We start from the raw sequence: 24604 nt of genomic DNA on the forward strand, positions 1-24604 counted from the left end.
CTACTTGGGAGGCTGAGGCAGGAGAATCGCTTGAACCCGGGAAGCAGAGGTTGCAGTGAGCTGCGATTGTACCACTGCACTCCACCCTGGGCAATAGAGTGAGCCTCTGTCTCAAAAAAAAAAAAAGAAATAAAAACTAGTGGATGACCTAGGAGTCTGAAAACCTGCATGCTTTGCTTTTAACTACCTGAGGAAGACATCTAACCTTCCTGGGATTTAGTCTCTTTACTGCTAAATATCCTGGGATAAAAATGCCTCTTTTCCCTTGATAGCACCTCACTGAATAAATGGTTTTGCATCTATCCGACGCATGATATTTATTAATTGTTGGAGTACACGCGCTACCTCTTGCCTTTCTAATGATGATGGTGGCTGCTCCTGCCAGGACACACACAGAGCTCTCTGCTTGCTGACTTGTTTCTGCAGCCAGACTGATTGAGATGCAGTGTATTCATAAAACCGTCTCTGTTGATGGAGTGGAAGAAGCAAAAACGACCAGTTGCAGAGAACAAGGAAAATAAACCCAAACCGTGAATGTCACAGAACCATAAAACCCAAGAGGGCTGTATTTCCAAACATGACACAGCCCTGGCTTATGACTTCAGACAAGGAAAGAAAAAGCAAAGATGAATTCTAAAGTCGGTCCTCGTGCCGTACGGCTGTAGCCTACACATGGAATAAGTGTGGGCTAAATAAATACACCTCTAGCCTCTCTTCTCACCACCACAAATGAACTTTTTTTTTTTTTTTTAATTGAGATGGTGTCTCTGTCTGTTGTCCAGGCTGGAGTGCAGTGGTGTGATCTCGGCTCACTGCAGCCTCTGCCTTCTGGGTTCAAGCAATTTTCATGCTTCAGCCTCCTGAGTAGCTGGGATTACAGGTGCTTGCCACCACGCCCAGCTAATTTTTGTATTTCAATAGAGATGGGGTTTCACTATGTTGACAAGGCTGGTCGCCAACTCCTGACCTCAGGTGATCCACTCATTTCAGCCTCCCGAAGCGCTGGGATTACAGGTGTGAGCCACCACGCCCAGCCACAAATGAACTTTTTAATCAGCACCTGCTGTAGAGGCCCATTTGTAACTGCTGCTGTATCGACAGTTACTTGTCAATGAGCACAGCACTTACAGCCTAATGAATAAATGTGTTGCAAGATTTTCTCAGTCATTTGCCAACGGATTGCAGTGAGTTGGAATTACTTCTCTCCTTTAATTACTTAACCTTAGCTATAGGTACTGCACCTGAAGCTATAAAGGGCCTGTTGGCAGTATATTTGGAACAGAAGTGAGAGTCCAGCATCACTAATCTACTAAATCAGATTCCCCTTGGCTGCAAAAAAGAGCTCAATAGGAGCTCCATCAGTTCCTTCAGAACACCAGGCCTGCCTAGGGATGATCACGTTGCCTGGCGTTTTGCCTTGGTCAAAGGCAAAATGTGCTGACTGACCCCTTGTGGTGAGAGGGATGATGTCGAGGGAAACAAGAGTAATGAAAAAATGTTATTTTTGTGAAATGTCCCAAACCTGGCTTTCCCTTCCAAGCCAGGTCAGCACGTGAAAACCGCAGCAGACGCCTGGTCTTTGTGAGGACCGCCCCCCTCAGATCTGGAATCATGACCTCAAGGGCCATGATAACATACACAACCCTGGCACCCTCAGCTGACTTAGTTTCAGAGCCACTTTCCACAAAGAAACATTATTATTTTTTTTTTTTTTTGAGGCGGAGTCTCGCTCTGTCGCCCGGACTGGAGCGCAGTGGCCAGATCTCAGCTCACTGCAAGCTCCGCCTCCCAGGTTAACGCCATTCTCCTGCCTCAGCCTCCCGAGTAGCTGGGACTACAGGCGCCTGCCACCTCGCCCGGCTAGTTTTTGTATTTTTAGTAGAGACGGGGTTTCACCGTGTTAGCCAGGATGGTCTCGATCTCCTGACCTCGTGATCCGCCCGTCTCGGCCTCCCAAAGTGCTAGGATTACAGGCTTGAGCCACCGGGCCCGGCCGAAACATTAATTTTTTAAAAAACATTTTTACTAGACAAATAATAATTGTAGATATTCATGGGATGACATTTTGATACATATTTGTAATGTGGGATGATTAAATCAGGCTAATTAACAAATCCATCACCTTACACACTTACCACATTTTGGCAGTGAAAACATTTAAAATCTTCTGTCTTAGCAATTTTGAAATATACAATGCATTAAGCGTACCCTGGGAAGATGGCCATGAGGAGCGAAGGACTAGAGATGAGAGTCACTTTTTCTTCAATAAAATTACACATTATTAATTGCCAGGGAACTGCTCTCTTTTCCTTTTTCTTTTTTTTTTTTTTTTTTTTTTTTTGAGATGGAGTCTCGCTCTGTCACCAGGCTGGAGTGCAGTGGTGTGATCTCGGCTCACTGCAACCTACACCTCCTGGGTTCAAGCAATTCTCCTGCCTCAGCCTCCTGAGTAGCTGGGACTACAGGCGCCCGCCACCATGCCCAGCTAATTTTTGTATTTTTAGTAGAGATGGGGTTTCACTACACTGGCCAGGAAGGTCTCCATCTCTGGACCTCGTGATCCGCCCACCTCGGCCTTCCAAAGTGCTGGATTACCGGTGTGAGCCACTGCGCCCAGCCCAGGGAACTGCTCTCAAAGAGTCAAAATGGTAGATGTCCTTCTAACCATGGAACAAACACCTGTTGAGAGGATCCGTAAGTATTTTGTGAGAAATAATAAATCACCTATATAAAAGCACATCATATTGTTTATGTCTGCAGCCATGAACTGGTGCTGCTGCTCCTAGGGAGACCGGAAGAGAAGAGTGCCCTTCAATTGATCATTGTGCTGTTGAACCTGGGCCTTCTGCAGGACAGGCATAAAGGAGGGTGAGATGTGCAGAGACGGAGACATGAAAGGAGCATTCATTCATCCAAGAGGACAGGGAATCGAATCAAAGTCACCACGTCATCAGGGTGAGCATCGACACATTCATCTGCTCTCAAAACAGGCAAAACAGGAGATACATATACGAAGTTTGAAAGTAAACTGAGATCATATAAAAGAAAATACTGAGCTGGGTGTGGCAGATCTCACCTGTAGTCCCAGTTACTTGGAAGGCTGAGGCAGGAAGATTGCTTGGGCCCAGGAGTTGGAGATCAGCCTGGGCAACATGGCGAGACCTTGCCTCTAAAAAATGTTTTAAAACTTAGCCGGGAGTAGTGGTGCATGCCTATAGTCCCAGCTACTTGGGAGGCTGAGGTGTGGTGGTCACTTGAGCCAGGAATTTGAGGATGCAGTGAGCTATGATTGTGCCACTGCACTCCAAGCTGGACAACATAGTGAGACTGCATCTCAACATACACTCCCCCGAACCATATATATATACAGAGCTATTAAGAAGTAGAATATTCATGGTGACGGTGTAAGTTCAGGCTAGATCCATAAATACTTTAAAGGAAAAACAAGGATGGCTGCAGCTCATCTTCTTACCTTGCATCTCTTGGATGCAGGATGATATCTGTTCACTGCTGGAGGTCACACTCGTATGTTTTGCATTTACAATGATGTTAATGGCTGGTCTGTCTGTAGTTGGTGTGTGTAAGAGCATGCCTGTTTCCTTTCAAAATTCTTAGTGCACGGCCTGAGACCTAGGGCTGGACCATGAGTTTGACCAATATGGGTGACTGTCATGTTCTAACTGCTACTCTTAGAAGGGGTTGCTTTTACATCTAGGTTATCACTTTTCCTTCAAACACTACAGAACACAGGGGAATAGGTTTCATTTACGGCAGAACTTAGAACCGGAGAACATTTTGCTAACTACCCTAAAATGCAAGTATTCTGCTATGAAGATGCAAGCAAAAGACCATCAAACTCCTCCTTCAGCAGCAAGGCTTCTCTCCCTGCATTAGCTAAGGACTCAGCAGGGAACACATCAGGTTAAATCCCTGCCCTCATGAAACTGACCCCTGGGATGTTTAGAAAAAATCCAAGAGGAAGGAAGCTTGGTGCCCTTTGCAATTTCATGTTGATGTTGGATATGCCCCAGTTAATTTATATATCCAGTTATAAATCCATCTGACAGCATTACTGTCCATCTTATTCACAGGAACATTGAGGAGACATGCTTGGCTGAAATCAAGCAATTGCTGCTAAAAAGTGCACAAAAGATGCTCACTTCCTCCTACAAAGTTATATCCTTCCTCACGGCATTCATGACTCTCCACAGTTTCACCACTATCCACTTTTCAGCCCCAATTTTCCTTACTACACCACAAGAATCCTACATCCCTGCTGACTGGACTATTTGCTATTTCTTGAACATAATGAGCCTTGTACCCATGTCCCTGTGTGTCCTTTGTGTCTTGTTTAAAAACAACCTCCTCCTCCAATCCTACCTGTCAAAATCCTACTAATCTTTAAGGCTTGTCTTAAAGAAATCCTCCTCAGTAATGCTTTTTCTTGATTCCTCCCAAAGGATTTGACCTCTTATACTTGAATTTCTTTAGAGCTATGTTTACATCTCCTCCTATTAAACACTTTCTGTAGCTTATCACAACCTGCAGCTCCTCTCGCTGATGGCCTTGACCATTTTTGTACCTTGTATAAGGGCTGGCAGAGCACCCGGCAGGTAGCAGGCACTGAAAACACAAGCGCCGAGTGAATTAAATCTCCAACCTAACAGTGCTAAAAAAAAAAAAAAAAAAAGACAGGTATTTTGCTACGATCTTTGCTCAGGTTATAGAAATCAGAGCAGAAAGCATCCTTTAAAAAGTGTTTTAATCAACAGATAGTCCTTGTATGCACTACAGAAAAAAACTTCAGCATTTTGAGAATAGAAACAAGACTGGAAAAACGTGGAGAGATGGGTAGAAAAGTGAGTATAAAAAGTAAATGCAGCTAACTCCCCCATTCTTTCTGTGTTGTTTCCATTTTTTATTTTTTGTATGAGTTTTGACATCTTAAAAACCTTTCTGGCTGGGGAGACTGTCCCTCCTGGGGCTGGCCAATTCTCAGAGTTAGCAAGGGCTAAGCCAGGAGCAGCCCTTTGATATGCAAATGAACCAGATCAGAGCCAGACTTCCTCTATCAGGACTGTCCACCCCAGGATGCATTATTCCTCTGCCTTAATCATCCCATGGCCAGGTACCTGGCAACTAGTATAGCTTAGAGCCTGCAGACATTATGCAAACTGGCCATTCCTAAAGTGTTCAGTCTGCCCTGCTTTGCCTTTCTGCAGAAACCCCAATAATGGCTCTGGCCTCAGCTTTCCCTCTCCTTGCTTTCTGCCTCCTGACCACCCTGAGGCTTCCCCATGCACCCTGTGTGGTGAGCTGTTTCTCCCGTCTCTAGGGCTTGTGATTATAATAAACCTTATGGCTGTACTTGACTGACCATCTCATAAAGAACACAGAACACCTTCAACGTATCAGTTACCAAGAGAGTGTAAACTTTAAACCTCTGAGACTTCTATGCAAACTTCATTTTTTTCCATTTAAAGGCATAAAGTCCAAGTTCACAGTGGTCTAATCTTTGGTTTCATTGCGCTGGGATTACTGGGAAGGAAGGCAGGGGCAGAGGCAGAAGTAGCCAGGTGGTTCTGGAGGGTTGGAGAGGAGGACGTGGAAGGTGGTGAATGTGGGGATCAATGGGGGTGAGAGAGCATCAGAGAAAAACAGAGACACATAGTGAAATTACGCAGCAGCATGTGACTGTAGAACAGTGAAAATGCCCACCAAACCAGAGAGACGGCTATAACCAGGAATATTGGTCAAGCATGGAGACAGGATCCTCATTACACAGGTACACATGCTGGGGCTGAAAATGATACAGGGCATGGACACCATTTGTCAGGCAAAGTTGTGGTAGCAAATACTTTGGTAACACTGAAATGAGCAGACAACTAAGCTCTGAGAATTTATTGTTTCCTTGTGTTTTGAATTCTAACCACTGTGCAAGTCCTGGGTAGGTGTGTATTATCACTTGTTTTTAAGGATAAGCCTCAGTTTCCTTTCTTTGCTGAAGTGTCAGCAATCTCTAATGTGGTCAGATGCTTCCCACCTGGTTTGCCCTGCTTCCTGACTCTTACACAAACTGTCTCCTTTGGGTCTGTTCTTTGAAACCTGACCCAACTGAACTCAGATCCCCCTCTTTATAACCAAGTGCCTTGAGTATACGACTAATTTTTGAAGAACTAGATAATTTTTGTCCTTGAGTCATGCTGTTGTGTACCCCCACCCCCTAAATTCATCTGTTGAAACCCTCACCCTCAATGTGACTGTATTTGGAGTAAGGAAGTCATCAAAGTGAAATGAGGTCATGAAGATGGAACCCTAATATGATAAGATTAATGTCCTTATAAGAAGAGACATCAGGCCGGGCTCGGTGGCTGAAGCCTGTAATCCCAGCATTTTGGGAGGCTGAGGCAGGCAGAACACTTCAGGCCAGGAGTTCAAGACCAGCCTGGCCAACATGGTGAAATCCCACCTCTTTAAAAAAAAGATACGGGCCGGGCGCGGTGGCTCAAGCCTGTAATCCCAGCACTTCGGGAGGCCGAGACGGGCGGATCACGAGGTCAGGAGATCGAGACCATCCTGGCTAATACAGTGAAACCCCGTCTCTACTGAAAAATACAAAAAACTAGCCGGGCGACGAGGCGGGCGCCTGTAGTCCCAGCTACTCGGGAGGCTGAGACAGGAGAATGGCGTGAACCCGAGAGGCGGAGCTTGCAGTGAGCTGAGAGCCGGCCACTGCACTCCAGCCTGGGCGGCAGAGCAAGACTCCATCTCAAAAAAAAAAAAAAAAAAAAAAGATACGAAAATTAGCTGAGTGTGGTGGCACAAGCCTGTAATCCCAGCTACTCGGGAGGCTGAGGCAGGAGAATCGCTTGAACCCAGGAGGCGGAGGTTGCAGTCAGCCGAGATCATGCCACTGCACTCCAGCCTGGGTGAGCAGAAACTGTTAAAAAAAAAAAAAAAAAAGAAGAAGAAGTAGGAGAGATATCAGAGATCTCTTTCTCTCTCCCTGTTATGTGAGAACATAGCGAGAAGGCAGCTGTCTGCAGACAGCAAAAGAGATGTCACTAGAAACCGAACCCTACGGACTTTGATCTTGGACTTCCCAGCCTCCAGAACTAAGAAAAATACATTTCTGCTGTGTAAACTACCCAATCTACATTCTTTTGTTGCGGCAGCCCAAGCAGAATAATACAACTTATAAAAACAAAGGAGCAGATTTTCTAACTTCTTAAGCAGATTAAAACATACAAAGCTAAAACACAAAGAAAGCTGATGGTTTTTTAAGATTCGGGAATAGGCTTCGTAAAGTGGCTCATTCCTGTAATCCTAGCACTTTGGGAGGCAGAGGTGGGCGGATCACTTGAGCCCAGGAGTTCCAGACCAGCCTGGGCAACTTGGTGAAATTCCTTCTCTACAAAAAATAAAAAATTAGCCAGGCGTGGTGGCATGTGCCTGTAGTTCTAGCTACTCAGGAGGCTGAGGTGGGAGGATCACTTATGCCTGGGAGGTGGAGGGTGCAGTGAGCTGTGATTGTGCTACTGCACTCCAGACTGGAAGACACAGTGAGACCCTGTCTCAAAAACAGAAAAGAAAAAAAAAAGGGGGGGGGGGGCGGGGAAAGGGAATCTTGGTGGAGACAGTATAAACAAATGGTTATAAATGAGGATTCTGGAGTCAGACAAAATAGGTTCATGCTTATCTGTCACTTACTAGCTAAGTAACTATGACCAAGTCCTTTAATTTCTCCAAATTTCACGTTCATCTGCAAAAAGAGGTAATAATGATAACAGTATCAAAGAGTATGTGGTAAAGTTCTCAAAAAAGGCTAACTGCCATTATTATTACCCAAATGTGAACATCTGACTGTGAAGTCCAACTGAATTGATTTATCCTTCATTCAACTAGCATGCTGGGGCACCTGCCACAGGTACCTTATGCAGAAGGCATACGTTATTCATGCGGCATTGAACATCTGACTTCTGAAGCCAGGATGCCACGGATAAGTGATCGATGATGACTTAGAGAGGTAGGAGACAGTGGCTTTTGCCTTCTTCACCCTTTTGGGGTCATCCATCACTGCAAGGATTCCAAGAAGGATGCATTTCACTTCAGATCACATTCATCACACGACAAGCTCTGTCGGACACTGTACTTCTGGAAACAAAGGAAATGGATGCCCAACAACTCCTGGCCCCATATCACATGCTGTTGCATGGCTGATGTTGGAGGAGGTGAGATGGAAGGAGATGTTAACAAGAAACAAAGCAAGACAGACAGGGAGAGTGAGAGAACTTCTCTCTGCCTGGCTGATGAACAGAACGAATTTGTAAGACAAATACTCTCCAAATTAATTACGTTTTCCTGATAAAGTGGAAGCAAATGCCACAGTAGAGGTATTTCTGCATGAGTTTCCCTGGCCGTGAACTTGGAAGCAGTTCCAGTTCAGGCTCGCATCTCCTCCAAGCATTCTACCAAACCATTAGCCACTGTCACTCCCATTAGTCACGCTTGGTGTCTTTCAATTGTCCTGTGTTTCCTTTCAAACATGTCAACAGAGCAGCAGACACTGAGGACAGACTAAAACTCATGAGTCTCAATTTACAGTTCTAGAATTCTTAGTTTATTAATTCCCTCTGACATGGCCCAGATGTCTTCAGAGCAATTAGTAACAGAACAGGGTTAATGTAGCTACCTCATGGTGCTGCAGATTCATTATGACTGATTGCTCACTTATAAAAATTAAGCAAGTCTAATTGAGTTTAAGCCCAAAAGGATAGCACTAGATTTACAGTGTACGGATTTCTCTACCTGTCTTGCTTTATCATATTTAAGAGGTTACCAGGTACTACAGAGTAAGGATATTAGCTTTTTGTGTATTTTTGTTCATTTGATCCAAGCTGTATAGAGGTAAAGTATATAGATAATAGAGTCTACTCTCTCAGGAAAGGACCAGGGAAGCCAGAGAGACGGGGTCAATTGAGATATCTTCGGTCTCTCACATGTAAAGAACCCTGCAGATACCAGGCTACCTGAGCTCCTGGGCTCATAGATGAAACTCAAGTTTGCCTCCATTAATGAGATAACTAGATAAATCAGAGGTGTTGTTAGTTAAGAAATTCTGCTGACTCTTCTTTTTACAATGTCATATCTACTGGTCTGCTCTCTCTCTTCTCACTGATAATCAGTCAGATGCTTGTTAGCTCATATTTCAATGACTGGAGAAGCCACTACACTATTCTCCCTGGCTCAGATCAGTCCATTTAACTGATCTGACTTTGGAGTATGTGGCCCAGAGCTGGCCTCGGTGGTGGCTTCTCTGATAGGCCTTTAACCTTTCTGCTTATTCTACATGGTGATCCAAGAAGATCTTTTAAAGGTTAGTTTTCACCAAATCACTCCCTTGCTCAAAAACCTCCAAAGTCTTTTCACTGCGTAGGGATTAAAATCTGAATCTTTTTATGCCTTTTTCTAGTGAGTCCCATCTCTCAGTATACCTCAGAATGAAGCTTCCATCCCTGTTCAGCCAACTCTTCAATGACCCAAAATGTTGCCACCTCTGAGGCTTTGTCTAGGGTCTTCTTTCCTGGAAGACTCTTACCTCACTTTCTATAAATGTCATTCATGCTTGAAAAGTCAGTTCAAGCTTCAGACTTCTCTTTATCAGACTGCATTGAACTGCAAGTGTTACTGCTAACAGTAGTTATGTTAGTACTCTCTATGTACATATATGCATTCATCAAACCAGGGTTCCCCAACCACCAGGGCCATGAACCTGTACTGGTCTGTGGCCTATTAGGAACTGGGCTGCACAGCAGGAGGTAAGGGGCAGGTGAGTGAGTGAAGCTTCATTTGTATTTACAGCCACTCCCCATTGTTCACCATTACCTCCTGAGCTCTGCCCCCTGTCAAATCAGCAGCAGCAGTAGATGAGCGCGAACCCTATTGTGAACTGCGCATGCGAGGAATCCAGGTTGCCTGCTCCTTATGAAAATCTACTGCTTGACGATCTGTCACTGCCTCCCACCACCCTTACATGGGACTGTCTAGTTGCAGGAAAACAAGCTCAGGGCTCCCACAGATTCTATATTATGGTGAACTGTATAATGATTTAATTATATATTGCAATGTAATAATAATAGAAATAAAGTGCACAATAAATGTAATGCACTTGAATCATCCCGAACTAATCTCTCCCACTGCACCTCCGGTCGGTAGAAAAATGGTCTTCTACGAAACTGGTCCTTGGTGCCAAAAAGGTTGGGGACAGCTGCATTAAACTGTTACATATTCCTATCTACTTTGATACTTATTACAGCATTCTGCCTACTGTAGATATGCTGAATAAATATGTATTAATGTAGGGGTTTATTTTGTACAATGTTTAATCTTTCTTAAGGGAAATTTGACATCAAAGCATTAAAGGGTGCATAATCTTTGACTCAACAGTTCTTATTTTAGAAACAAATTAAAGAAAACTCAGAACAGCTTATGAAGATATATGCGGGCTCTTGCAGTTGTTTGCTGTTGTGGTTTAACAATAAGGAAGATGGAAAAGCCTTAAAGGGTCAGTCAAGTAAACCCTGATCCATCCAAGCAGCTAATAAAATCACATCGTGGAATACTGACTAACATGAAAATCACTTTACAACATATCACCAAGTGCAAAAAGCAGGTGACAAAACAATACGTACAGCAACATTCAATTTTTATTCAATAGACAGACAGATGGACAGTGGATATTGCCTAGAAGTAGACCTATGGGACCTTTTCTCCTGTGTAGTTTTCTGTGAATTTCAATTTTTGGACAGCGGACTAACGTGTTATTGATATGTTGGATGGTTCCGTTAGATGGAAATTTGCTCTTTCACGCCGTACACATCTGACACGGATGGACATATACATTAATAGATTCGTTTGACATAAGCCCATGTCTAAGATGGACTCTTGGTCGGGCGCGGTGGCTCAAGCCTGTAATCCCAGCACTTTGGGAGGCCGAGGTGGGCAGATCACGAGGTCAGGAGATCGAGACCATCCTGGCTAACACGGTGAAACCCCGTCTCTACTAAAAAATACAAAAAACTAGCCGGGCGAGGTGGCGGGCGCCTGTAGTCCCAGCTACTGGGGAGGCTGAGGCAGGAGAATGGCGTGAACCCAGGAGGCGGAGCTTGCAGTGAGCTGAGATCCTGCCACTGCACTCCAGCCCGGGCGACAGAGTGAGACTCCGTCTCAAAAAAAAAAAAAAAAAAAAAAAAAAAAAAAAAAAAAAAAGATGGACTCTTATAGAACTCAGTACCACGTGAAAGACAGCCTGCTATGGAAACAACATTAGCTGAACTCAGAGTCGAGAAACATAGCATTGATTGTGCCTCTATTACAGAATTCCTGTCAGCCCTGGAAGTCACTTATTTTTCTTGAACCTCAGTGTTTCTCCTATAAGATAGGTGGATATTTTTCCCTAATTCCACCCCCATTACATGTTACCAAATGGTATAGTGATGATCTAGGTATTATTTGTCAAAATACCGAACACTTTTTAAAAAGGCAGTCAGCATCAGGTGAAACTATTATCAAAGTTGGAGAAATGACCCTCTGAAATCTTTTAATCTCTGATTATACCACAGCCTTAAATCACAAAGTGGTATCTAATTCATGTGCCAAAGTGCAGTGAAGTACAATTTCACTGAGTGCTCAATTTAATACCTGTGGATACATTCATTAAGTAACACTTCAAAAACACTGCAAAGTATGCGTGCAATCATTTTAGGACAACATTGCTAAGCTTACTCTTCTTTTAAAAGTATTTACCACATAATTTGCAGATTGTCTTTTTTTTTTTTTTTCCCTAAGAGAACAGAACTGACATGAATTTTAATAGGAGAAATACACTGGGCTTCAGGTCAATAACTTAAAGACAAAAAATTTAAAACCTTGACAAACTCATATGAAGAAGGCACTATTCTTCATCTTTGCAAAAATGTTGACATTGAATCGACTTCACCTAGATGAGCAAACAATCTTGAATTTAGTCACTTAAATACAATGTACACATTTACAGATACACATGACGGAAAGCTCTTGGCATATGGTTGGTAGGTGGATATCAAATGCTGCTTGACACAGAAACACAAACCCTGGTCATGACTGCAGATATCAAGACACACACAGAAACACCCAAACATCCCACAGGGCAACCTCCCCAGAGAGCTGCCTTCAGGCCTCAGTTAAAAGAACAAGAGAAAAAGAAAATCCCTTGAAGGGAAGGAGGGACTGCTTGCCCCAGAAGACGTCTGCACTCACCTGTTAAGTGGTTGGCAATCCTGGTAGTGGGTTTGGGAGGCAGGGCCGGGGGCTGCTTGAGAAGGGGCAGCTGCTTCACTGGGGTCTCTTCATGGTCTCCAGGGAAAGCAGCAGGTTTTTTGGGGGGCAGTAGCAGGACTGGTTTGGCTGAAGGATCTTGGGACAGGAGGACTCCAGATTCACTGGCAGAGGGACTCTCTTCAGACACTGAGGGGACAACCACATGATACACAGGAGACATTACACAAACGCAGTGCAGGTGGGGCCAGCGGAGAACACAGGACAGGGACTCGGGTTGGCAACACAGCAGAGCACTGATGCTTCAGGCTGCCACGCATGTGTAGAGAGCTACAGCAAGGACACCAGAAATCCAGTGAAGCAGGAGGGACAGATAGAGGAGGCAGAGGAAAAGAGAGGGTGGAGGCAGGAAGAGCAACAGGGAGAAAGAGGAGGATGTTTTCTCAAACCATTAAACACTTCACCATTTCAAACTCAGCATTGGTCATACAAATCCTATGCATGCTCGAAGATGTGACTCATGGAGCATAGTAGGAATCACCAGGGTGGCCATTGCAGAAGGCCCAGGGTGCAGAGCCCCTCTTAACCAAACCAGAACTGAATGCTAGCACCCTCGCTGGGGCCTGCTTGCCCTTTGCTGAGGGGCAAGAGGGAGTGGGTTCAAACAAGTGGAGAGGCTCAGTTTTGTCCACTGGATCTGCTCTGTCTCTGCTCTCAGATCTGCAACACTGGGTACAGATGACAGCCTGGAATGCTGACACCACATAGGCTGCACCCCCAGGCGCTGGACGGCTGCTCCTCCAGGTTCTGGAGTGCCCGGTGCTGAGCAGCAGCCTTTCAGCCCAAATTCTGTAGTTTTAGCAACAGCATCCTGCCCCTGCCAGCTCCTGTAAACGTTGACGAGGCAAAGCATGCTTTAAGTCAACCTTTTAATCTTCCACTTTCGTCTTTCTTCTTGCTCACCACAACTATAGTTTTCTTTTGTCAGTTCCTCCATTTCTCTTCGCACTGCATTGGACCCGCCTCTTCCTTTCCTTCATGGGCGAACCCCTGACTGGCTTTCATGAAGAGCTGTCATTGGGTGGTGGCACACACCTTCCTACCATGCAGGTAGCTTGGCTAATGACAGAGTGAAACTCTGTGATTCTGCTGGAATGACAGATTTTTACTATAATAATCAAATCTATCTGACTTCAGTGTCACAGGGAAGTCTGGATTATTTTTTAGAATGCACTGCTTTCACTGGGAAACCCTCCCTGGGGTAGGAAGGTGTAACTCCGCTGCATCTCCTCTCACCTCCTGCCACAGCCTCAGTGAGAAAGCCTGTAAGGGACTCCTCCCCTCCCCAACCTCCTTCCTCCTCCCTGATCAGGTGTTCTGTGCAGCACCAAAGCCCTGCACAAAATCCTCATGAGCACTATATTCTCCTGTCTCAGGGACACTATTATTATCAATGTGGCACACAGTGATGGAGCAATGACTCACCAGGTCCCATGGCGAAGCATGGGAATTAACCCTGTGAAAGCCCATCCCTCCCACCCTCCCACGTGACTGCCTGTGGATGTGGATTTTGCACATGATGGGGAGAAAGGCCTTCTACCTATACGCTGGATATTGCAAGAGGTTCCTCCTCCCAGACTCATCTCCTGACAACAAGTACCACTGCTCCCTAGCTGTCAGGAGGGACCTATTTTGGGGCAAATTAGGACCACTCTGCAAACCTTCTGAGAAAATGAGTATTAGCCACTCAGCCACCTTTGGACCAAAGAAGGAGATGACAGTCACATGGCGTCAAAAATCAGCTATCGGCAGGATACAATTCAATCAGTAAATTATATACAATTTAATTGACAATTAAATTAATTGACTATATCCAGTAAATTGATACAAGTATTATCTGGCATACTGGGATGAAGACTAAAGGACCTTTCAAACAGAAGAATTAGATATGTATCATATAGAAATGTAGGATTCCTCAGCTTTATCTTAACAGAGATGAGTGTTAAAAAACAAAATAATAATATTTTAAATCATTAATGTTACAAAAATAAGCCATATCTTCTTTAAAGAGATTAAGGTAATAAAGAGTTTTTTAAACACTGTAGAATAATAAGTGTAAATATATTCCATTTTAAAAAATACTCAGTATGTACTAAAAGCTAATCTGTTTTACTACATTTCCAGATCCTTATGCTCGGGATAGTCCAAAATAGAATTCCAAGTCCAGCCAGGCCAAAGATCCCTGGTGTCTGGCTGGACTCAGTGTCTGGGACCTGCTCTACAATCCTGCCAGGGGCATTACCTGGCCCATCCATGATGTCTGACGGTTGGAGCACCTCATATGAGCAGGGATCCCGGGGCATTGGGACTGGCTCCATTTCGGACAGCGCAGGCAGAGACAGCTGGCTGGAGCTCAGGGACTGCCCATTTTCTAGGGAGTCCTCTTCATTGGATATGGAAAGTTCCCCATCTGTCAGAGAGAAAAGGAGATTGCAGAGTTAGACAACGTCTGCCTCTCAAGAAGGAGTGACACTTACCGCCTGCTGAGTCTAGATGCAGCTGAACAATCTCTATCAAGGTCAGCCTCTAAAACCAACATCTGTTCTTTTGCTTTTAAGACATTTATTTGATCATTAGAGATACGTTGTCTAATCATCAGGGCAACAATTTCCAGTGGTCTTCAGCATTTTGCCTGTTTTCTCTCTGTCTTTCTAACCTGAATCCATCACATTTTCTACGTTTTTTTTTTTTTTTTGAGACAGAGTTTCACTCTTACTGCCCAGGCTGGAGTGCAATGGCATGATCTTGGCTCACCACAACCTTTGCCTCCCAGATTCAAGTGATTCTCCTGCCTCAGCCTCCTGAGTAGCTGGGATTACAGGCATGTGCCACCACGCCTGGCTAATTTTGTATCTTTAGTAGAGATGGGGTTTCTCCATGTTGGTCAGGCTGGTCTCAAACTCCCCACCTCAGGTGATCCGCCCCCCTGGGCCTCCCAAAGTGCTGGGATTACAGGCATGAACCACCGTGCCTGGCCATTTTCTATGTATTTTTACAAATAAAAAGTAAATTAACAATTTTTTTTCTCATAATTTCTAAAAACTTGGGAAAAAACTCAGCAGGCCTCAGGGATTGGAAGACCAGGATTGGGAATTCCTACTTTAGGGAGCAAAGGGCTTCACGTCACTCAACAGGCACCAAGGTCCTAGGAAAAACTCATCCCATCTTCTGTTTGCCTCCACTCTTGTCCAATTTCTCTACTTGGGTAAAGGATTAGGACAGCTCTCATCTGCACCTAACAGGCTGCAGCCACCCAGGGATGCTGGGAAGTGCCAGAATTCTCCTGGCGTCGACCACCAATCATGCCGCATGGTGCAGACTTTGATGTTGCTTAAAGCTCAGCAAAACAAGGACCGTGGTGCAGGATCAAAGGCTCCCATACAATGGCCATTTGTCAAATCAAAATTCCCCCCGTGTGATTTCATCCTAGCCCAGGGGAGTCTTAGATAACTAGACATTAAAGTCAAATTAATTTTTAAAGAGGACTGAAAGCTGTTCCATCGAGATGAATAAACACCAGATGAAAGACTAAGTTCTGCCGAGTCAGAAACACAGAAAGCAGCAGAGCAATTACCTGACTTAAAACCAGAAGCAAGATGACGACTCGTAGAAAAGAAACAGTGAAGTGACTCCAAGGTGATTCTTGGGTAAATAATCCTTTCCTTTTGCTATGTTCCACCTCTAGTTTAATTTTATATATCAGTGATCTACAGTGGCACAGAATCCCTCCATGGCCCACCCCCCATTAGAGTCGGTCCAGTGAATATCTGTTTAACAGAGTAATCAACAAATCAAAAGGCCTGAAATAGCATATGATTCAAGGGCATATGGTGTTTGACCTGAATCTTCTATAAGCATAGAAAAAATATAATGAATGCCAAAAAAAAAATCATCTGAAGCTGACAGTGTAAAAGCACCAGCATTTGAAGGGTGTATGTATGTTTTTTTTTTCTTTTTTAAATTCAGCTTTTTTTAATGCCCAAAATGGTAGTAAAAGTTATTATAATTGGGATCAATAATACGATGATTACTCATTAATAAGAAAGCAAAAGCAGTGCAGACTGTAAGCCCATGCAATGGAAACCACACAGATGAACTGGAAGTCTCTGGGATGGGAAGGGCTAAGCGTCAGTATGTTGCTATCCCACCATGGATGCTCCCCAGTCTTCTTAAACTGCCTTTATGTAGCATGTTCAAACAGATGCCGTGGGAAGTAGCTCTGTTTCAATTTCCCAGTTGGTGGAATAATGATGCAGCTGCCATTCAGCCTAACACATCTCTAGGAAACCACTTTGATTCTTGATGTTCCGAGTATAATAAAAGTCCTGGATGAGACAACCAGAGGGGACAGAGGTCTCAGGGCTCTTGCCAAGTTCTGCTTCTTTGGGAGAAGGATGCAATCGAATGATTGCCATACATTTTAATAGTTAAAAGTACCATAGAAGCAACATTAGAAAAAAGAGATGCAACTGCAGTCGGATGACTCTAGACTCTCTCCATGAATCCTGGGCTTTGCTGGTAACAGAGAAGCAATATTGCTCGCTCCTCTTGGGACATATTAACTCTTGAAAAATTGGGCTCTCTATAGATTAAAAGTAATGTTGCCAAATCACAAAGGCCCAAACCACTTTGGAGAGGAAATAATCTTGGGAATTCCATTGTTATAATTGCTAAATATACATTTCCTTTGAAAAAGTAAAAACAGGAGAAGAAGGTGTAAGACACTGATCATATCACCACCCTACCTAATAGAAACAGTTTCCTCTTTTTGCACATATTTTTCAAGATTGTAATCCTACTGTGAGCCAAATTTTGTGTCTTTCTTCCTCCATACTATTATAAACAACGATCATCTTAATGATTATACGGGATGATTACATATCGATATTTACTTGGCTAGCTCCCATTTCGTTGGTCACAAAGGGATAGATTTATGCTATTATGAAAAAAATGCAGTGAGGACCATCATCCTACATACAAGTTTTCTGCAATTAGAATTCTCCCCCATTAGGATAAATTCCAGTAAATGAAATTTTCATGTATTAATATTCCAATGTCGAGTGACACATACATGGATCTCGTGAAATTGTTTTATTAAAGAATTTTCCAATTTACACAATTAGAAGAAATGTACAGACCATACACATCGTTTAGCTTTTGGCGATTTCTTCAACATTAATATTGACAACCATATTCTATCTATCTATCTATCTATCTATCTATCTATCTATCTATCTATCTATCTATCTCTACCTATCTACTTACCTACCTATCTATCAACCACCCATCCATCCATATATGTATATATGTCGCTAGTAGAAATAAATGAAAATCATTCAATAAGTACAAATTCATTATTAATATCATTTATGACCAAGGTGGGTAGCAACAAAAGTAAAAACTATTTGACTTGGATTTATTTAAGGATGGTATAATACTGCCACTTTTAAGTAATATTTTAAATTTTTTATTATGACATTTTCAAACACACATACACACACACACACACACACACACACACACACACACACACACACGAGACATTAATGTAATGGACCGTATATACCCATTATTAAGCTAAGGAATGATCTGGGAATTCCTAATGCTTGGTAATCCCAAGTGTTATGAATTTGAAGACTAGTCTCTCCATGTCCTGCTAGTATTTATCAGTACTGGGTTTGTTGTTGTTGTTGTTGTTGTTGCTGTTTGTTTGAGACAGGGTCTCACTCTGTTGCCCAGGCTGGAGCGCAGTGGCATGAACATGGCTCATTGCAGCTTCCATCTCCCAGGCTCCAGTAATACTGTCACCTCAGCCCCCAGAATAGCTGGGACCACAGGCCCACACCACCATGCCCCACTAATTTTTATATTTTTTGTAGAGACAGGGTTTCGCCATGTTGCCCAGCCTGGTCTGGAACTCCTGGACTCAAGAGATGCACCCACCTCGGCCTCCCAAAGTGCTGGGATTACAGGTGTGAGCCACTGCGTCCAGCCTACCGATAATGTTTATTAGCATCTTTACCAGCATTTAAAAATTCACATTATTAAAAAAAAACCTCCCCAGGAAGAATGTAACTTGCCCGACTAAGGTGAGGCTTAGGCATTTTTTGTATCCCCATCTAGCTAGGTCATCACCATCTTGTTAGTGTGGATGAGACAGTGTTCACTGAGTGTTGGAAATTATGCTGATGTTTTACATAACCTTCTAAAGTTATCTGTGATAATGGCTTTGAAAAATAGTATGCAATAACCTCCAATCATGAGCTGCTTCCTACTAGAATTAGTCAAATGCACACAGCAGGAAGAAAGAAGGCAGGGCAAGACATGGGTTAAGGCCGTGGTTCTCAAACTGTAGCTGGCATAGCAACCCGCTGGAAGCTATTAAAACACAGATTGCTGGGCTCCACCCCCAGAGTTTCTGACCTAGTAGTTTCTGGGTGAGACTCAAGAATGTGCACATCTAACAAGTCCTTGGGTGATGTTAGTGCTCCTTTTGCTGGTCAGGGTTCCACACTTTGAGAAAACACTGAATTAAGGATAAAGAGTCAAAGAGCCAAGAGAAACTGCAATGTAATTGTGCCTCATCCTGTAGAGGACTACGTGCTCGCAAACGAGACGTTCCTGATAAGTCCTGCTCTTGCAAACGAAGCAGGGTATTCCTTCCCTGTTTGCAGGGAGGACAAAGGAGCCAGCTGCAAACGGCAGACCCTGGGGGCTTGTTTATATGTAAACATCTTGAAAATCCAGAAAGTCAGGGAAAGGTCAGAAAAACAACAATGTGTCTTGTGACTTGGCAACATTCCACAAATGACTGTATAAAATAAAGCAGAGCGTGCCATTCGGGGCGGCCGCCATGTTTGTCTTGTCTTGTGTTGTCTTGTGTGTTCATTCCTTTGTTTAGGAAACACGTGGACCCCAACATCATCCTGATGAGGTTTAGGGCAGGAAATGCTGGCTGTGTGGCTAACATGGGACAGAGAGCATGAGGAAGCAGGAGGTTGCATTGTCTAACCGTGGATCATGAATATGAATTTGGCACAAAGGACAATGGGGCTGGAGAGAGCAGAAGTGGAAGAGAAAAATGTGTTTCAGAGGCAGACATGTCTAACAAGGTAGAAGCAGGTTACAGAAGCAGCAGAGAATAGTATGCAGACGTCAGTGTAGGTCAATGTCATACATTTTAAATCATGAGACATAGAAAGCAATGGATCTAAGATATAGAACTGGCCGCCAAGATTGCGCCAGCCTTACTCTCCTTTTCTGGTGAAGCGTAAGAAACAAAGATGTTAGGAGAGTCAAAGTTAACACCAAATCAGAGAGAGTGAATAAAATCTTTCAATAGACAAACACCTGTTGATGACAACATGCGTCATCTATCAGAAACCTCCAATCCCCTACAACGACCTCACGGAGAAGCCAGAGGTTTGCTGTTAGCTCATTATGATACTCATAGAAACCCAGTAGGCTGCCGCCAGGGCCCTGGAGCTTACCCACACCCCAGCCTGCCTCTCCTCCCATAAGTGAAGCATGAGTCAAACACCTCAAATGAATCTTGTCCAAGTGGCTTAAAAGAATGATTTGTTGCTACATTATTGTTCTTTGTTTTGCTTTAGGGACACTCCCTGGTTTTGGGGTGATCAATATCAACTTCTGCTCAATTACATTTTCTCAAAGCTCATGGTTAACTGAAGTTGTTTTTTATAGATGACTGTCACTATGGAGAATGGGTGACAGGAATTCTTTCAGGCTCTCATGGGTACCTATGTAACAAAAGTTTCTATTTAAAAATAGATATAAAAATCTGATACATATATATATATACACACACATACACACATATATACACACATACATACATATATGTGTGTGCATGTCTGTGTGTGTGTGTATATATATATATATATATATATATAGAGAGAGAGAGAGAGAGAGAGAGAGAGAGAGAGAGAAACAGACAGACAGACAGACAGTGTCTTGCTCTCAGGGTCTTGCTCCATCACCCAGGCTGGAGTGCAGACTCTACCTCCGAGGTTCAAGTGATCCTCCCACTTCAGCCTCCCAAGTAGCTGGGACTACAGGTGTATACTACCATGCCTGGCTAATTTTTTTTTTTTTTTTTTTTTTTTTGTAGAGATGGGGGTCTTGCTATGTTGCCAAGGCTGGTCTTGAACTCCTGGGCTCAAGTGATTCTCCTGCCTTGGTCTCCCAAAGTGCTGAAATTACAGGCATGAGCCACCGTATCTGGTAAAATATTGTATGAAGAAAGGACATTTTGTTCTGAAAAGGCTCAGGGTTCAGGACCCTCTGGAGTTTAGGATTTTTAAAAGTGTCAACTCTAATTCTGAAAAACAAAAGTACATTAATAAATGTAAGCTCACCACTAAATCTGATTTTCTATGATATGAATTGTGGTTTATATTTTTGAAAACCCAAGTTTAAAATGTATCTCTAGTGAGCTAAGAAATCCTTATTTAATAAATAACCATTGAATATGACTATGAAGAATTGCTTTGTATCTATATATTGAACCAATATGGCAATGCATTTTATACAGATCCAAAAACTAAAAATAAAACTTTAAAACCAGAATAAAAAAGTAGGAAAAATAGAATAGTAGAAACAAATATATATATATATATATATATATATATATATATATTTATTCAGGTTGTTCAAGAGGAAAGCCAGATGGATAGTTCTGACTTCCTCATAAAACTTTTTGTTTTTAATTTGCAAAAGGAAATGCTGTACACCAGATAGAAGAACAAAAGCAGCACAATGGAAACATATGTGCTACACAGAACTAATAAAAGAACACACTCTTCCAAGTAGGAAGAGTATTTGCTCTGGTAAATAAAAAATCAAGTCCCAGGTGCTACTTGTAAAGTGCAAAACCTTGCTAGGAATTAGAGAAATGCAAATGAAATGACCATGTGAGTGATGTGGATGCATGATGACATGACTGTATATTTAGAAAACCTCATTGTCTCAGCCCAAAATCTCCTTAAGCTGATAAGCAACTTCAGCAAAGTCTCAGGATACAAAATCAATGTGCAAAAATCACAAGCATTCTTATACACCAGTAACAGACAAACAGAGAGCCAAATCAGGAATGAACTCCCATTCACAATAGCTTCAAAGAGAATAAAATACCTAGGAATCCAACTTACAAGGGATGTAAAGGACCTCTTCAAGGACAACTACAAACCACTGTTCAGTGAAATAAAAGAGGACACAAACAAATGGAAGAACATACCATGCTCATGGATAGGAAGAATCAATATTGTGAAAATGGCCATACTGCTCAAGGTAATTTATAGATTCAATGCCATCCCCATTAAGCTACCAATGACTTTCTTCACAGATTTGGAAAAAACTGCTGTAAAGTTCATATGGAACCAAAAAAGACTCCGCATTGCCAAGACCATCCTAAGCCAAAAGAACAAAGCTGGAGGCATCACGCTACCTGACTTCAAACTATACTACAAGGCTACAGTAACCAAAACAGCATGGTACTGGTACCAAAACAGAAATATAGACCAATGGAACAGAACAGAGCCCTCAGAAATAATACCACACATCTACAGCCATCTGATTTTTGACAAACCTGACAAAAACAAGAAATGGGGAAAGGATTCCCTATTTAATAAATGGTGCTGGGAAAATTGGCTAGCCATAAGCAGAAAGCTGAAACTGGATCCTTTCCTTACTCCTTATACGAAAATTAATTCAAGATGGATTAGAGACTTAAATGTTAGACCTAAAACCATAAAAACTCTAGAAGAAAATCTAGGTAATACCATTCAGGATATAGGCATGGGCAAGGACTTCATGTCTAAAACACCAAAAGCAATGGCAACAAAAGCCAAAATTGACAAATGCGATCTAATTAAACTAAAGAGCTTCTGCACAGCAAAAGAAACTACCATCAGAGTGAACAGGCAGCCTACAGAATGGGAGAAAATGTTTGCAATCTACTCATCTGACAAAGGGCTAATATCCAGAACCTATAAAGAACTCAATCAAATTTACAAGAAAAAAAACAAACAACCCCATCAAAAAGTGGGCAAAGGATAGGAACAGACACTTCTCAAAAGAAGACATTCATACAGCCAACAGACACATGAAAAAATGCTCATCATCACTCTCCATCAGAGAAACACAAATCAAAACCACAATGAGATACCATCTCACACCAGTTAGAATGGCAATCATTGAAAAGTCAGGAAACAACAGGTGTTGGAGAGGATATGGAGAAATAGGAACACTTCTACACTGTTGGTGGGACTGTAAACGAGTTCAACCATTGTGGAAAACAATGTGGTGATTCCTCAAGGATCTAGAACTAGAAATACCATTTGACCCAGCCATCCCATTACTGGGGATATATCCAAAGGGTTATAAGTCATGTTGCTATAAAGACACATGCACACGTATGTTTATTGTGGCACTATTCACAATAGCAAAGACTTGGAATCAACCCAAATGTCCATCAGTGACAGACTGGATTAAGAAAATGTGGCACATATACACCATGGAATACTATGCAGCCATAAAAAAGGATGAGTTCATGTCCTTTATAGGGACATGGATGCAGCTGGAAACCATCATTCTCAGCAAACTATCGCAAGAACAGAAAATCAAATACCGCATGTTCTCACTCATAGGTAGGAACTGAACAATGAGATCGCTTGGACACAGGAAGGGGATCATCATACACCGGGTCCTATTGTGGGGAGTGGGGAGAGGGGAGAGATAGCATTAGGAGATATACCTAATGTAAATGACGAGTTAATGGGTGCAGCACACTAACATGGCACATGTATACATATGTAACAAACCTGCACATTGTGCACATGTACCCTAGAACTTAAAGTATAATAATAATAAAAAAAAGAAATTGTGTTTGAAATAATGTCAAGTACAAAAGCAGGAATGGAGGACAGTATGCACATGTGGATTACAATGACATGAAAATGAAATATGTGTGCAGGTTGGCAAAGCTCTGAAGTGAATCTGGCATGATATAGAACTTAATGATCATTCACTTTTTTTCCCCTGCAAGATGCTTACATTTATTTTTAAAAATACAAAAAAAAAAATTGCATGCTGCCATGTTACATTAAAACAATAATAGTTTGGTTAGAGAGGAAACCCATTCCTCATTCCTCTGGTTTCTACTCGGAGACATTTTCCCCACGGTTCCTGATGCTTGCTTACCCTCTTGCCCCTCTCCACTGCTGCTTCTTGCTGGGTATAAGCACTGGCCCCTGTGTCTCCACTGTGGGAGCCAATCCATCCTTTCCCTCCTGCTCTGGACCTGTGTTGATTCCAGATTCAGACTTTCCCAGTTGGGGGGTTGATTCGAGGTCAAGGCTGGGGGAGGAGCATGATCAGACCCATCAATGACTTCCTCCAGCCCAGCTTTTGCCAGTGATAAAGGAGATCCCCTACTTTGATCTCCCATTTGTCTTATTTCTCACATGGTTCAGAAACTCAGAGATGAAGAAGAGTGCTAATAGAGGGCCCCTCAAATCCTTAACAGTCTGGAGACTCAAGGGAAGAGAACGCTTTTTCCACCTCAGGTAAAAAGAAATCGAAGGAGGCATTGACAGGTGATAGAAAGGATGGTGTTAAAACCATGCTCTCCTGGGGGGTCTGCTAACCTCAGTTAACAGAGGTGTGCTGGTGAGCGCCTCTAATTTATTCTCAGGAGAGACAGGTGGGGTGAAGTGCAGCTGCAGTGGAAAGGAGCCCTGACTCAGAGCACAGGGAGAGCCCTGTTATCATCCTGGCCATCACTAGGTTGCAACAAGCCACCTAACTTCTGGGAACCTTAGTGTCTGCTCCTTGAAAAGAAAAGGACTGTGTTGGATGATGCCTGACTTCCTTGCAGATCAAAGTATTCCCTGCATGAAGGCTGGAAGAGACCAGAAAAAGCGCCCCCACCCAAACTTGCAAATCATCCTGAAATATCAGATGAGCTAACACAGCACAACATTTTATATTCAGGTTTTCTTTTTCTTGTCTGATATACTGTTTAGACCTATTACAGCAAGAACTAGAAAGTAAATGAATGAATTTCTGCTTTATTTTTGGCTAAATAAAATTTTATATTTTTACTTTTTAAAGACTTGTAAGTAAAGTTTTCACATAGATCTAGAAATCTGTGCTCTGCACAAAAAGACTCTGTACACAGTAGAGAGACAGGGAGGAAGAAATGAAAGGA

General features: G+C 42.8%; 1 protein-coding gene across 6 annotated transcripts in view; it reads right to left on the bottom strand.

Annotated features, from left to right (window-relative positions):
• The window catches only part of PHACTR1 (phosphatase and actin regulator 1), a 336171-nt gene that overhangs the window by 93373 nt on the left and 218194 nt on the right, over positions 1 to 24604 (bottom strand). For 3 of the 6 annotated variants that reach the window (XM_010357137.2, XM_010357139.2, XM_030928569.1), the window contains exons 4-5: positions 14618 to 14785; positions 12298 to 12504 (exon numbers count right to left, since the gene is read on the bottom strand). In XM_010357137.2, the coding sequence (XP_010355439.2) occupies positions 12298 to 12504; positions 14618 to 14785 (375 nt within the window). The remainder of the gene's footprint in view (positions 1 to 12297; positions 12505 to 14617; positions 14786 to 24604) is intronic. The other 3 variants (XM_030928570.1, XM_010357141.2, XM_010357140.2) reach the window with 1 other exon arrangement.

This window comes from Rhinopithecus roxellana, chromosome 4 (assembly GCF_007565055.1).
Source record: "Rhinopithecus roxellana isolate Shanxi Qingling chromosome 4, ASM756505v1, whole genome shotgun sequence".
Lineage (NCBI taxonomy): Eukaryota > Metazoa > Chordata > Mammalia > Primates > Cercopithecidae > Rhinopithecus > Rhinopithecus roxellana.